The 16,647-nt window shown below is 42.2% G+C and overlaps 1 protein-coding gene across 1 annotated transcript in view; it reads left to right on the forward strand.

Annotated features, from left to right (window-relative positions):
* The window catches only part of GRIK4 (glutamate ionotropic receptor kainate type subunit 4), a 451,695-nt gene extending 435,258 nt beyond the window's left edge, over positions 1-16,437 (forward strand). Inside the window, exons 19-21 of the mRNA XM_033918636.1 lie at positions 2,281-2,409; positions 14,711-14,829; positions 15,022-16,437. Of these exons, the coding sequence (XP_033774527.1) occupies positions 2,281-2,409; positions 14,711-14,829; positions 15,022-15,378 (605 nt within the window). The 3' untranslated portion in view covers positions 15,379-16,437. The remainder of the gene's footprint in view (positions 1-2,280; positions 2,410-14,710; positions 14,830-15,021) is intronic.
* Positions 16,438-16,647: the final 210 nt, after the last annotated feature.

The raw sequence follows: 16,647 nt of genomic DNA on the forward strand, positions 1-16,647 counted from the left end.
AGTTTGGCCTCTCTGACTGCTGTTTTGACTGCTTTAGACTTGGTCAGATAGTCTTCCTTAGATTCTTGCTTCCCTGATTGTTTGTAGAAGATAAACGCTCTTTTCTTCTTTTTTATGAGGTCTGAGATCTCCGCAGAGAACCACTGTGGTCTATTGTTTCTTTGCCGTTTACTTACTAATTTTATGTAGCGGTTGGTTGCTTCGTGTATGGTTGATTTCAGAGTTGACCACATTACCTCTACATTATCTGTTTTTGGCTTGGTTTTGCAGTGCCCGATGGACGAAATCTCCCATGCTTTCGAAGTTTGTGCCCTTAAAGTTGAGGACCTTGGTTGATGTGTTTGACTTAGTGAACCCTTTCCTGAGGTTGAACCATATCATGTTGTGGTCACTGGAGGCCAACGTATCGCTTACTGAGACCTCTGTGACACTTTCTCCGTTGGTGAGTATCGGGTCCAGTATCGCCCGGTCCCTAGTGGGCTCTAATACCATTTGTCTGAGTCTCGCTCCCTTTATAGAGGTTAATAGCTTCCTACTGCTGCTGGTAGTAGTGGAGAGTTTGTTCCAATCCACATCAGGCATATTAAAGTCTCCTAGCAATACTGTGTCTCCACGCAAAGTGATATTCTCTATGTCTTCGATTAATTCTATATCCATGTCCTCCTGTTGTCTTGGAGGTCTGTATACTAAGCCAAGAAACAGGCATTTGTCCTTTCCCCTAGCCAAATTCACCCAGAGGGATTCCCCGATGTACTTGACATCTGCGATTTTGGTAACTTTGATGTCCTCTTTAATGTTTAGTGCTACCCCTCCTCCCATTTTGCCCTCTGTCTCAATGAAGTAAGTTGTATCCCGGTATAGCCATATCCCACCCATGGGAGTCTGTGAACCAAGTCTCGGATATCGCCACCACATCTAGGTCGGCATTCCTCATTTCCGTCTCTAATTCCAGAATCTTATTGCCCAAACTGTGGGCATTAACGTACATAGCCCTCCATACCTTATGTTTGCTATGTCTCTGTATAGATATTCCTGCTTGAGCTAATTGGACTCCTATAGTACTGTTTACAATGCGTGTACTTACCTCGGACTCAGAAATGGTTTGGCAACTTACCTCGCCAGGTTGGTTACTTGCGCCAGCACGTGAGTGGGTACTTCATACATTTTCCCTATCTGTCCCAGTGGGCTCACGCTCTATCTAATATACCTGGGGCAGTGGAGGATTAAGTGACTTGCCCAATTAAGCAAGCCTGATGTGGCCACGTTTTACCAGGCTATTTCTTTTAACCATTTAGATTTTTTTTTTTAGTTTTTCCACTGACATAATTCAAGCTAAGCTTCTGTTGTTAACCGCTGACACAGCTCCCAGCCAGGCAAACTGTGGCCACGTCGTGCTTGGGATATATTGAGAACCCTGGTCTTCGTGATCTGCCGCCTTCTTGCACAAGAAATGGCTGCAGGCAGCACCAAGGAAATACTTCTTTATAGAAAGGGTGGTAGATGCATGGAACAAACTCCCAGCGGAGGCGGTTAGAGACGATTGTGTCCGAATTCAAGAAGGCATGAGACAGGCATGTGGGCAGTGGCATAGTAAGGGAGGGGCGGTCCACCCCGGGCGCCTTCTTGGGGGTGGACACTGGCACCCCTCCACCTCTTCTCCCCCTGCCGCGTGCGCACTCTCACTCTCTTTGCCGGCACGAGCAGCAACTGCAACCTGTTGCGCGCTTCAGCACAGCTCTCCGTCTGACGTCACTTCCGGGTCCTGTGCCTAGGAAATAACGTGGGAGGGAGAGCCGGTGCGGAACAGCAAGTTGGTGATGCTGCTCACACCGGGGAAGTTCAAGAGGTACGGGCGCGGTAGGGGCGGAGAAGAGGGCGGGGGAGGGGAGCTGTCGCCTCGGGTGCCTCTCACCCTCACTAGGCCACTGCATGTGGGCTGTCTTAGGGGGAGGAGGAAATAGCGGATGATGTGGATGGGCCATGTGGCCTTTACCTGCTGTCATTTTCTCTGTTTCTCTGTTATTTATCTGAGTCGAAGCAATGGCCATTCAGAAAAGCCGCTTTGAATATTGAGCTGGGAGTTTTCTACCATCTGCTCTTCACCACCTTTTGCACAAAATGACCCTCTTCAAGACAGCTCAAGATGACTGAATATGCTTAAAGCCTCCTTCAGCTCGGGAGGGCTGCTTTCACCTGCTGAAACAATGAACCGCATTTCATGTCAAGGATCCCATTCCACTCTAAAGGCTCAGACATATATTGAATTCCCTTTTTCTGCAGGCTCGGTTTTTCGTGATGAATTTGATTTGGCAATTCTCCAGTTGCAAGAGAACAACCGTCTGGAGATTTTAAAGCAGAAATGGTGGGAAGGAGGGAAATGCCCTAGAGAAGAGGATCATAGGGCAAAAGGTAAAAACCATCCATGGTACTATATCAGCTCAGTAGCAATTCATAAAAGCATTTTACTTCTTGTAGTGTACTATAATGATAAATGAGCAAAAGCATTCAACACGTCCCAAGTGGAAGGAGGGAAGTATCATGGATCCTTTAGCAAAACCCAACTCGCTGTAAATGTACAGTCTCTTCATCTGTAAACCGCATAGAACTTCCATGGTAATGCGGTATACAAGAATAAAGTTATTATTATTATTATTATTACTGCTACTTAGAGAATGACATGGGAAAAAATTTGTCCCCATCCCTCAGGAACTCAATTTCCCCATCCCATCCCTGCAAGTTTTGTTGCTGACCCTGTCCCTGCCCCATTCCTGTAAGTTCTTCCTTAACCACACAAGCCTCAAGCACTTATGATATTAAAGTGTCTGAGGCTTGTGCAGATCAAGACGGAGCTTAGGCATTGGTGGAATGAGGCATTATGACATCACAATCTGAGCTCTAGAATGTTGCTACTTATGATTTTAAAGCGTTTGAGGCTTGTGCAGATGAGGACGGAGCTTAGGCATTGGTGGAATGAGGCATTATGACATCACAATCTCAGCTCTAGAATGTTGCTACTTATGATTTTAAAGCGTTTGAGGCTTGTGCAGATGAGAACGGAGCTTAGGCATTGGTGGAATGAGGCATTATGACATCACAATCTGAGCTCTAGAATGTTGCTACTTATGATTTTAAAGCGTTTGAGGCTTGTGCAGATGAGGACGGAGCTTAGGCATTGGTGGAATGAGGCATTATGACATCACAATCTGAGCTCTAGAATGTTGCTACTTATGATTTTAAAGCGTTTGAGGCTTGTGCAGATGAGGACGGAGCTTAGGCATTGGTGGAATGAGGCATTATGACATCACAATCTGAGCTCTAGAATGTTGCTACTTATGATTTTAAAGTGTTTGAGGCTTGTGCAGATGAGGACAGAGCTTGCAGGAATGGGGCAGGGACAGGAAAAGAACTCACCAGCACGGGAAAATGAGTACCCACAGGGACGGGGAAAACATTTGTCCCCTTGTCATTCTCTACTACTACTATTATTATTTATCTTTTCTCTAGCACTGAAAGGAGTATGCAATGCTGTACTTAAACATGTAAATAGGCAGTCCCTTCTCAGAAGAGCTTACAATCTAATTAGGACAGACAGACAAAACAATGGGACAGATAAGGGTTGGGGAGTTTCTTGCAGTAAAAATGATAAGATGGACGTAGATAGGTATCTTATGGTGAGTGCAGTGGTGTAGTGAGGGTGAAAGGCATCCGGGGTGATGGCACCTCTCCCCCGTCCTCTTCTCCACACTCCCCCGCTCCTTCCCGCCCCTGTTCCTCTTTAAATTCCATGGCGCGAGTAACATCGCGTGTCGGCTTTCCCTCTGGCGTCACTTCCTAGGCACAGGACCCGGAAGTGACATCAGAGGGAGAGCTGATGCTGGCGCAAGTGGCAGCTTGGAGTTGCTGCTCGCGTTGGCAAGGAGCTAGAGGTACAGTGTGGGGGGGAGGGGAAGTGGAGATGTGCACATAGCGGGGGAAGGAGTGGGAAGGAGCAGGGGGTGCAGAGGAGGAAGGATGCTGGCGCCCCCACCAAGACAGCGCTCGAGGCAGATTGCCCCCCCTTACTATGCCACTGGGTGAGTGAGAGTTAGGGGTAATAAGCAGCCCTGAAAAAGTGGGCTTTTTAGCTTGGATTTGAATACACTTCTTCCTCGGTATTCGCGGGGGATAGGGGCAGAGCCGGACCGCGAATGGAGAAAAACCGCAAATAACTTCTCGTCTGCCTATGACCCACCCCTGCTTCCCTCCCACCTTCCCCCCGGCCTACCTGGTGGTCTAGCGATCTTCCTACGCTCCTGCCCCGTGCAGATCGCCAATAGGAAATGACTGCCGTGAGTTCCCGTAATCTCTCGAGACTATGATGGGAGCTCACGGCAGCCATTTCCTATTGCCAGTTTACATGGGGGAGGAGCGTAGGAAGATCGCTCCTGCCCCGAAAGCCCGCTAGACCACCAGGTAAGGCAAGGATGCCGGAAGGAAGGCTGGAGGGAGGCGGGAACGTCCGAAACTATGGTGTTCCCCCCCAAAAAAAAAATAAAATAAAATAAAAATTGTGACTATGTGAAACTGCGAGTGTCAAAACCGCGAATGGGGTCTATAGAGGTGTTTGCCTTCCTTCTTGTCTATGCTAGCCATGGGTGGCACACAGTAATTTAATGTCAATCTGGAGCCTCAATCCCAAAGAAAATGTACCTGCTTTGTAAAGGACTGCGCTGCCACCTTAATACCCAGGGCAGCACAGCTTGAAGGCCCTTGCTGCTCCATTATATTTTCTTCGTGAGATCCAAGTCTCTTGCCCATAAAAATTTTATTGTTAATTTACAGCTGCAACAAGCTATTTAAACTCAAACTTACTCAGGAGGAGAGAGCTGTTGTGTTTATACCTAATTAATTAGTTTATTTCAGCAGGCTAGCTACAATCTGACATTAAAAAAATGACATTAAAAGAGCTATTTTATGAGCTTAGTGGAAATGATTTAAGAATAATGTTTTAAAGCAATGGGATTCTGTGTTGCAAAGGGGCAAAAATCAGTAGGCTGTTCCATACTGTCTCGATAGTTTGACATAATTCAGTAACAAGAGTGAATATTTACAAACAATTTGGTGCGCTTTAACTGCGTACAATTATACATAATTCCAGGCTATCACAGCATCCTCTCCATCAGTCATTAATGTGCTATAATTTCGTAGTATTCTCGTGTTCTTTACTATTGCTGTGGTAATAAAGGCATTTGCAAAAGACGGCCCAATGTTGAGGACTGCAATGAGCATGATAAGCGAGTGGAAAAACATAAATTGTTGGATTAAATATCTTGAAGAAACACAGAGAAGAGCAGCACCAGTTGATAGAAGAAGCAAAACCAGAAGGTAAAGAGAATAAATATAACATTTAGGACTCCTTTTACAAAGGTGCGCTAGCGTTTTCAACGCACGCACCAGATTAGCGCGCGCTAGCCGAAAATCTACCGCCTGCTCAAAAGGAGGCGGTAGCGGCTAGCGCATGCTATTCCGCGCGTTGAAGGCCCTAGCACGGCTTTGTAAAAGGAGCCCTTAATAAAAGGCAATAAAAATCAAAGTAAAATCACAAAATAATACCCGAGATGGCCAGGTTTCTCCCATTGGCTGCGCCAGGGGTTAATAGATAATATAAAACTCTAAAACAAAGACCGGATGTAACAGAATGACATTTATAAAACAAACATGTACCTCCCAATATTCAGCTAGCGGTGGTCAGCACTTTTTTTTAAAAATGCTCTCCGTCGCAGATTGATCAATTTCCCTAGGGTTACCACGGTAACTCCTAGAGAAATGCTGAAACGCTATCTTTTGGAAATCTTGCAGGCTCCTGAGGCTTCATTACCTCCATTTACATAAGTTTATTATCTTCCAAGTAAGATGCAGAATAACTAACAAGGGACAAATCAGGCGTCTATGAACATATCGACTTTATCGGAAACTTCTGATAGGGAAGTAGCTGTTCCAGCTACTTTACTGTTGACTGTAGCTCTTACTCCTGATAAAATACAAATAAAATAAAATACAAATGTTCCCAGATTTAGCAAGGGATACACAAAGGCGCAGAAGAGAATTTCTATTACTAAAACCTGGTGTTTTGGCTTTAGGGGCTACTTTTTTTCTTCGTCATCTGTGCAAATGTGTAATTCATTATAAAACTCAGAAATTTGTCTTTTTTGAGCCTCTCCAATTGACAACATTTCTGTCCCTATCTCGTCTGGAGAAGGGACAGTGCTCTATGAAAATTAGATGCCCTAACTTCTGTTAGCTATTCAGTTTCTTATAAGAAGTATTTTCTTTTTTTCTCTCGCTTTAATTTACATTTTGTATCTCTTTGAGGACTTGAGAAGATTTAAGTTAATTATTTCTTTTTGCTTTGTAATGATTGATGAATAGAATCTTTGTTTTCTATGTCTTGAATCTTCTTTCTGTATAAGTTAATCTTGAATGTATAATTTGAAAACTTATAAATAAATTTTTTTAAAAAAAATGCTGTCGCCAGCTGAATTATCTCCCAATAATCAGTGCCAGGCCATGTTCAGGCAACACTACTGAATACTGGGGGGCTAAGTGTGGGCAGGCATGCTACCAGAGTTTACGCAAGCACAGCCGACATTCAGCTGGGCCCGCATAAGAGTTATGCAGGCCCCAGCTGAATATCAGGCCGGAACCCGTGTAACTATTTTTATAAGAACATCCTCCCGATCCCCCTCCAACCTCTCTAATCCCTCACTTCTATCTCCCTTCCAATTTCCTGTCCCCCTCCCCTGAACAAACCCCACCCCCATACCCCTTCCCTCCCAAATGTTTAGGTAGGCCCACTCCAGGTCTTGTTTTTCTGGTAGTCCAGTGAAGGTCTTTGGGGGCAGGAGCGCAGCCCCCTCGTGGCTGTCTTTCAAAATGGCTGCCGTGACCTCTTGCAGCAGCTCACGGTACTAAATGCTGTCAAGAAGGTCAAACAAAATCAGGGCAATGGGTAATGACAATTTATGTACAGCCACAAAGTCACAGTAATAATGCTGAAAGAAATATACTAAACTAAACTAAACCTTAAGTTTATATACCGCATCCTCTCCATAAATTAGAGAGCTCGGCACGGTTTACAAGAGCTTAATATAAGGAAGGAACAGCATAATGGGGTTGGAGGTTGAGTTTAGGGGGAAAGAGAGCATTACATTTTTGTGAATAGAGTAGTTTTCAGGTGCTTTCGGAATAGTTAGAAGGAGCCCAGATTCCGTAGTGGGGCAGTAAGGTTGTTCCAAAGCCCTGTGATTCTGAAGAAGAGAGATTTCCCTAATTTTCTCGCATAGAGGATACCTTTTAGCAAGGGGAAGGATAGTTTAAATTTTTGGGTGGACCTGGTGGTATCAGGATTCGAGGAGTTCCAAGATAGTGCAATTGGGGGAGGGAGGATGCCATGTAGGATCTTAAAAGCTAGGCAGGCGCATTTAAAATGAATCCTGGAAATTACTAGAAGCCAGTGAAGTTTAGACAGAAGTTGGGAAACATGATCAAATTTGCTTTTTGCGAAGATCAGCTTGGCCGCTGAATTCGCTGAAGTCTTTGAAGACTTTTTTTAGTTAGACTTAAATAGATGGAATTACAGTAGTCTAGTCTGGAGAGGATGATAGATTGTACAAGGACGGCAAAATGTTGTTTTTGGAAGCAGGATCTCACTTTCCTCAGCATGTGGAGGCTAAAAAAGCATGATTTTGCCAACAAATGAATAACACCTCTTATATAGCATGGACCAATGGTTGAAATCTAGGTCTTTGCCAAAGATGATGGACAAATGTAAAGAAAAAAAACAAAGGGGTCCTTTTACTAAGGTGTGCTAGCCATTTTAGCCCGTGCTAAATATTAGCACGTGCTAAACGCTAACGCGTCCATTATAGTATTATGTTAGCGTTTAGCGCGCAGTAATATTTAGCGTGCCTTAGTAAAAGGACCCCAAAGTGTACGAATCCCCCCCAAAAACCCCTCTCTGCTTTATTCATTCGTTTTGCGTGTTTTTGTTTTCCTCTTTATTTAGGGTTTCTTTTACTAAGCTGTGGTAAAAATAAGTTTCAAGTTTATTAAAAATTTGATGAATCGCTTATTCAGAATTCTAAGCAATGTACAAATCAATAAAATTACAAACCCTGGGCTGCCCATAGGTGGGTCTTTCCTACATGCTAAAGCCATTTTTACTACAACTATAAAACCCCAATTTTCTATTTTTCGTTTGACCATGTGCTAATGTTGCCATTAACACTTAGGTCTCCTTTTACTAAGCGGAATAGCGCATGCTAAATTGCCGTGCGCGCTAGCGCATGCTAAAATGCAGGCGCTAAAAACGCTAATGCAGTTTAGTAAAAGGAGCCCTTAGATATTTTAAAAAAATTACTGCAGGATCACTTACTAACACCTATTATGTAGAACAGTGATTCCCAACCCTGTCCTGGAGGAACACCAGGCCAATTGGGTTTTCAGGCTAGCCCTAATGAATATGCATGAGAGAGATTTGCATATGATGGAAGTGATAGGCATGCAAATTTGCTTCATGCATATTCATTAGGGCTAGCCTGAAAACCCAATTGGCCTGGTGTTCCTCCAGGACAGGGTTGGGAACCACTGATGTAGAAGATAAGAGCTCCTGCATTATAATAATAATTCTTCTATACCGCCCAACCATGAGTTCCAGGCAGTTCACAATCAAGAAGAACTGTACAATCAGTGAAGCATACATAAAATAAGGTTAAAAACAATGATCATGATCCAAACTTATCAAACAAATATGTTTTCAAAGACTTTCTGAAGACATAATAAGAATGAATTTGTTGATCTTTGCAAAACGCAAGTCTGACCATGTCTCCCCACTCATAGCCAAACTTCACTGGCTCCCAGTGATTTCCAGAACCCATTTCAAATGCTCCTGCCTGGCTTTTAAGATCATTCACAGCATCCTTCCTCCCTTAATCCCACTATCTTATAACTCCTCGAGTCCTGACTCTACCAGACCCGCCCAAAGGTATAAACTATCCTTCCCCTCTCTACACGGTATTCGCTATGCAGGCAAACTGGGAAAATCCCTTCTCTTCAGAATCACAGGTCTTTGGAACGACCTTACTACCCCGCTGCGGAACCTGGGCTCCCTCCAATTATTCTGCAAGCAACTGAAAACCCGGCTTTTCACTAAAATGTAATTCTATCCCCCCTTACTCTTCTCTTCTATATATAAGTTCATGTAAACCTTTTTTTTTTCCTTCTCTTTCTATATTTTAAGTTCTTGTAAACCGTGCCGAGCTCCACAACATCCGTGGAGATGATGCGGTATATAAACTTAAGGTTTAGTTTAGTTTAGAATCAAAGGACTTAACTAGAAAGCAAAAGTCTTAATTATTATTATTTTTTTTTAATTTATTTATCATTTTCATATTAAAACAATCAAGCATAAACTTGTACAGAAAGCTTTAAGCATAAAGTAATACTTTAAAAAAAATATTATTCATATATTATTATGAAGAAACAATAAATGCTTAAACTAGCTCTAATCCTCAAATAACGGGTTGCATTAAACTTAATGGAATCAAGAAAAATTAATAATGAACTCTATGGCTGACTTGGCTGAGATCAAGTTGACATATTCACCTCATTATTATCTCTATATTGGGCTTTTAGATCTTATCTTTTTCCTTCTCCAGTCGCGATAGCGATAGGAAAGTTGTCAATTGAGCAGGTTAGCAAAAGTCTTATTTAAAAATCTCTTGTAGCGACAAGCCTTTACAGAAGGGTACATGAACTTACAAAAAGAGCTTTAAAGCAAATGCAGCCAAATTTAGAAAGAATTCGCACTTCGAATGGTAGCCAATGTAACTGCTGATGAAAAGGACTGATATGGTCGTATTTTTTTAGGCCAGTTAGCTTGCAGCAATGCAAATGGTTAGCGTAGGAATGCCTACTGCCTGCCCCCATTTGCTTCCTTAAAAATAAATTGCATGTATTTATGCACATTTAATATGATTTTCATTTACTTATTGTCTCATTTATTTATTCAGTTTTTGTGAATTATGTATAGATATTATACATCATTCTGATATAAAACTCTAAAACAAACAAACAAATATATAATTTATTAAACACCTCATGCAGCTTATAGGTGAAACATAGCCACGTTGGGTTTTATTTTGTGATTTGACATTGATTTTAATTGACTTTTCTTAAATGTGAAACTGATTCCTTTTTTTTCTGGTTTTATTTCTTGGGTCCACTGGTGCTACGTATAGGTGCCCCATATAGGAGGCTTGGGGAAGCTAAGCCTCCTCAGACACAAGTACAATGTTCAACAAGAGGACCTGTATCCAGTCCCAGCAGCTCACCCAGACTCTCTGTCCTGCTGCTCCAGCTACTGGCAGATCTCCCTCCTCCACGTGGCTCATTGATACTCTATCTACCTTCATCGCGACTGGTAGAGAGGCACTGCAGATTGAAAGCAGCTGCTTCAGGGCCTAGATTCTTTCCTAGGATGCATCCCACCTCCTCTGATGCAGGGTGCTTCCAACTTTATCCCCTCTTCCTTTTTTAATACTTTTGCCCTCTATAGTCCCTCTCTTTAAACTTCATGTCCTCCTCCTACACTGTGAATGTCCTTTTGTAACCCATTCTGAACTGTTGGGAGGACGGGATAGAAATCTAAATAAATAAACACCAGCTGCAAAGTAGATAGAACACCAATGAGTCGTGATGAAGAGGGTAGAGGGAAAGAAAGAGGAGAAACAATGAACCTATGGGCCAGAAGGAAGGAGAGACAGGTGCTGCTCTGCTGGAGCAGGAAAAATAAGAGGGAAGACAGACAGACAAGAAGAGGAGCTGAATGGAAGGAGAGGAAGAGGGATAAATGTTGGACCAGCTTGGGGGGGGGGAGAAATAGAGAGAGAGAGAGACTGACTAGGGGACGGGAAGAAATGGAGAAAGATGCTGGATGGAAGAGAGGGGAGAGACACTGGAGACCCAGGAGGGAGTCATCCTAAATTATGAGGGGGTGTGGATGGGAATCAATGGGGAGCGGGAATAGAGAGGGGAGGGACAGGGAGACAGGGAAGGGCATGGAGGGAAAGGGAGAGGGACACAGAGGGGCAATGCTAATCACAGGGGGAGAGGGAGGGACAAGGAGAAAGAGTAGGAAGTGCAGGACAGGACATACAGATGGGAAACGATGGATCAAGACAATGAGAGGGCAAATGTTGAAATGGGAGGAAGGTAAAGGACAGGGAGACAGAAAAGGAGATGTTAGATAAGACAGATAAGGCTGCAGGAGGAGGATGGTGGACATGAAGAGAGAATAAATGTCAAAAGGACAGAACATACTACAAAGACAAGAAAAAAACAGATGCAAAAATGTCACTGGGACCAAAGTGAACAAAAAAATAAAGGTGGAAAAACTGTTTTATTCTGAATTAATTGGAATATGTCAGCTTTTAGAAATGCATATCTCTGATATTTTGTGTTTCAGTTTCTATTTTTCTAGTATTGCTGTATGCCGAGTCTGACTTCTTGAGGTTTCCTGTTCAGATTTTTAGCCTTCTTATTGATTTCTGATCCTTTGTTGTGTCGTGTTTTTCATGAACGACCAAGGTGCAATATCCTGCTAGCATGTAGTATCTGTGTAGAGATGTTGTTTTGTTTTAGGGCCCAGTGTGGTACGTACGGTGCTGCCTTTTCACACATGAGATTGTAGCTCTTCGTGTCCTAGGTGTTAGGGCTATTATGGTACGGTAAGGATCTGAGTGCGTTTTTGCCCAAGTTTGTGTAGTGTTTTCTAGTGTGGAGATTGTGGGCTCCTTTTACGAGCTAAAACGCTTAGCACACCTTTGTAAAAGGAACCCTATGTGTGCATAAGGAGCAGTGGGGGTTTGAACCCAACAACCTCAGGGTGCTGGGGCTGTGGCTCTAACCACTGCACCACACACTCCCCCCCATGATGGGTAGTGCAAAGTCATTAGGACAAATGGATAGACGAGTGGCTTAACCCAGGGCAGATTATAGGTACAATCGAATCAGATAAGGTGGACTGGCCTAAATTGCAGGGTCAAGGCTCACACCGAGAAACTCCAGCAGCACAGCTTCCCACCTGTTTCTGTCAGTTACCGGGGTTAGACTATGACAGCCACGCTTTTCACAGACTTTGTTCACTTAAGGTTTTTGACTCTGAAATCAAAATGAAAAGAAATTAGAGGCGGACAGTTTCAGGGCCTGTTCAGAACTTCTGGAGGCTGTAGTTAACGGAGTATAAATAGAGACAGAGTCCCTTCAGCAAAAGCAACAGCTTCTGATGTAGCAGCCAAAAGAGCCCTTTGGCTTAACTACTGCTGTGCAGATGTTTCATTTGAAGCACATTTATTAAGTATTCCTTATGAAGGAGAAACATTTAGTGCTCAGCGTGAATAGATTGGCAGATATCTGGCTGAAGGGAGGACAGCTCTTCTAGCAGCAGACAAGCCTGCAGTCACAGTTCAGCTCATTAGACTTCTACCAAAGAATTTTGGAAAGAAATCTGCTCAGATATGTCACCAATACAGAATGTCAGTCTCACTGAAATGTTTTCTTTGTGGTTTCAAAGGAAAATCCTGTAAACTCAGAACAAATCTAACATAAACAGCAATTGTAACAGTCTTCCTTGTTTTTCACAGATATCTTGTTTAGGAGAAATAGGAAAATTCAGTACCAGACACTTGAGAGATAAACATACTACAATACATATATCCATTTCTATTCTACTAGATCAGTGTCTCTCAAACTGTGTGCCACGGCACAATGGTGTGCCCTGAAGAGACTCCGGGTGTGCCACGAGAGATTCCAGAATATTACTTTATTTTAAAAAATTCTCTTCATAAGTATACATTAGAATAGATAACTTGTACGTCGCGTACGCAAGAATCTGTCAATGTTATAAGTGTCTGTATGTGCAAGGATTCAACCTCCCAGAAAAACATCATTCTTTGATGTGATTGGTCCTTGAAAACTAACGGCTAGTAATTTTATTTTTATTTTTTATGCAGTAGTTATTCTGAATTGAGCAAAAAATCAATCAGGACTTTGTTACTGTTTGTATCTTCTTATCTTTGCAATCCTGGATTTTCATCTCTGACAGAAATTAAATCGAAAAAAAGAGAATGACTGCAGATGGTGGATGATGAAATGCATGTTTGCTTGTTGACTATCGAGCCGCCTTTTGAGTTAATTTGCACTCAAAAACAAGCACATCCATCCATAGCACTGATTAGCAATTTAGTATCTACTTTAGTTTCACCATTGTTACAATCACCTATACATAGTTTAAAGAACTTTAAATAAATAACTCTCAAATTTAATTTTTTGTTGGTTTTGCAATTTTATAATTTCAATTATAATGTGCCACAAAAAGCATTTGCTCCATTTAGTGTGATGTGAAAAACATTTGCTTTGTTTAGTGTGCCAGAACTAAAAAAAAGTTTGAGAGTACTAGATACCATAAATTCCCGGCAGAATAATAAGAAGCTGGAAACAAAATCAGCTTCTTTCAAAAAGACATATAATCTGCTGAAAAACATATTATTAGGGAGGAGGTCTCAAATCTCTCTGTCCCTGACCCAACAATGAAGGCAAGAGTGAGACCATATATAAGAAGATGCTTGACCATACAATTACTTTAAAAATTATTATATGCATTTTAAACATCACTCTTTCCTCAATGGTGCAAACTGCATTTTGACGGAGTAACTCTTATATCTTGTCATAGAAAATAATAATCGTGCTGCCAAATTTAATATTATTTGCAGTCTTTTAGGCCCTGATTCTATAACCAGCGCCTAAGTTTAGGCATCAGTAGACACCCTGCCAATAGTCAGAAATGGCAGGGTTGAAGTGCCTACAGACGACTAAATAAAAGGCGGCTAAAATGGCTGCTGGAATCGCGGCTAGTTAGCAAAATAGGCTTGGCCAACGCCCAAAGTGGCGTTAGGCGATCTAAAGTGCCTACCCAGCCGTGAATTACAAGCAGCTGAAATGTAGGCCCGGAATCCATGACTTGGTTTTGGCTGGAACCAGAACCCAAACTGAAACCATCACAAGACTCCCCCTCCCCCCCCCCCCCCCCCCCCGAGCCAGCTTCTCACTCCTGAGATAAAACCCAGCCCAACCACCAGCTTTACCCCTTCCCTAGGCTTACCTGATATTCTAGTGGCTTTTTTGGGGCAGGAGCATCCTGATCATAACCGATCATATATGTTAGTGATTATTGTTCTGAGTGTTATTGCACATTTTTTTCACTGCATTTGTATCACACAAAGGAAGAATCCATGATGGTGTGATGCACTGTCGCCCGTGCACAGGTTGTAGTATTGAACGTTAATTAGTTTGTTTGACTAATCAATCCACACTGAGATTTTCGTATGCACTAAAAAATTTAAGTATCATTTAATTTTATGCTCCAGTGGTTGCGTTTCATAATTTGTTAGACATAGACATTATAGAACTTTTTTTTAACTAGTTTAGTGGCTGTTCTATGATAACTCGGGTTCTTTCTAACTACGATACTCCATGAGTATGGGGGCATAACAAGGATGGCTATGAGAGATTTCTCTGCCCTCTCTTTGCACCATTGTCAAGTTCTAAACCTTTTGTTAATGGCATATTCCTGAAGTGATCAATAGAACAATCCATTTTTCTCTACTTTATTCAGGTTTGGGAATGGAAAATATCGGTGGAATATTTGTGGTTCTCATCTGTGGCTTAATTGTAGCCATTTTTATGGCTATGCTGGAGTTCCTATGGACTGTTCAACATGCTGAGGAAACTGAGGTAAGATCCTATATCATTTGTGAGAAACAACTTTTGTTAAGGCTGCTCAGCTATAATTTAGATTAGGGAAATGAATTCTTTTTTCAAAGATGAAATTGTGAGAGTAAAATCATTACTTTTCAGGTGTGGTGCCAAAATCTCGAAATACCAACATCTGCAGAGCCATTGATGTGACACTCTCCTTTGTTGCAGGTATCAGTTTGCCAGGAGATGATGACGGAACTGCAAAATATAATTCTCTGCAAGCAGGGTTTCCACCCTCGACGAAGACACGTGGGTACAGTGCGGACCCGCTCTGCCATCACAGAGGAACATCGAGTCCATAACACATCCATTCTCAGTAATGGAAAACTGTGTGGAGGACGTGGCCCAGATCCCTTAGCACAGCAAATTGCACAAGAAGCAGCGCTTGTGGCGCGTGGCTGCACGCATATCCGTGTCTGTCCTGAATGTCGAAGATTCCAGGGTCTCAGATCACGTCCGTCCCCAGCCCCGAGTGAAGAAAGTTTAGACTGGGAGAAAACAACAAACAGCAGTGAACCCGAATAGAAGGGTAAAGGACATCAGACAGGGATAACAAATATGACACTTAAAACGTGAACCTGTAGCATTACAAACGTTTAAAAAATTAGAACAGTTAAGATGTTGAAAAGCATCTGGTTGGAAAAGGTAAATGGTCTCTTGAAAGATTGTTCCACTGACCTGCATTCCAAATTTTAAAGAGTCACTGTCCAGCAGCACCGAAGCCTTTCGACAGCTGAACCTTTCCATGTCAAGACTTCAAAAATGTGCCAAATCTGCCCACACCAGCAGTGGAATTATTGTACCAGTATCCCAAGCAGTTTGCAATAGCTGCACCATCTCCCCACATTTAAAAGAGAAAAGGCTTCAAAAGAATGAGGATTTCTTTGGCTGATGGAGAGAGAGAGAGAGGAGTGAATCATTTTTCTTGTTCACTCATCAGCAAGAGTCTGTGTGCAGGAATTCAGGACCTTCTTCCTATTACAGTAATATCAGAAGGTCTAGGGCAGGAGACAAAATCCAGGAGTCCGTTAATGCAGTACAATGCCAAAAAATGAACACCTGAGATCATGCGCTTAGAGAGGCCTTGAAATATCTAGACATTGGTGGGTTACTGTGTCTTTTTAATTTCATTTTGCATTCGTTTTTCTGTTCATACTTTAAAGAAAGACTTTTTAGTGTTGTGAGGATGAAAGATAGCCAATATCTAAGAAAAATATCCTCTTCTACCATGATAGGGAGGAGGTGTATTCCTGTCTACACATTTCATTCTTGAATAAATAGAAAGTGGTGAGGACATGCAAACTGTTCCTTTGAATACTGGCGTTTACCAGCATTAACAAGCTACTGTGCATTCTCAACTAACAGAGAGAGCAGTTCCTTGGATAAGGGTTCGTTACAGCATATCTTGAAAAACACCTATGAATAGACCAGACCAGATCTTTAATGGGCTTTCAGAAAAGACCTTCCTTCCTAACAAGTTTCTTTCTGCTCAGTATCATGAAAATTTTGTAGAGTATTTCAATTTCTGACAAAAAAAAAAATTCTATGCAATTTCTGATTGTAAAATAAAAGTTCCAAGGAAAAAGCAAATTTGAATTCTAAAAGCTTCCTGTTCCTGAACTCTTTCTAGTATGAATGTATCGGAGCAAGCAATGGGTCAACAGGTCATGGATCACTGGGTTGAATGAGTTGTTAAAAAAAGAGGTCATGAGTCTGTGTTTTTAAAATGTGACCCATCTTTTCTAAGTAAAAGTCTACCTATTCAAGCTCAATTTCAAATACCGGTATAACTTC

The sequence above is a fragment of the Geotrypetes seraphini genome, chromosome 13 (assembly GCF_902459505.1).
Source record: "Geotrypetes seraphini chromosome 13, aGeoSer1.1, whole genome shotgun sequence".
Classification (NCBI taxonomy): domain Eukaryota; kingdom Metazoa; phylum Chordata; class Amphibia; order Gymnophiona; family Dermophiidae; genus Geotrypetes; species Geotrypetes seraphini.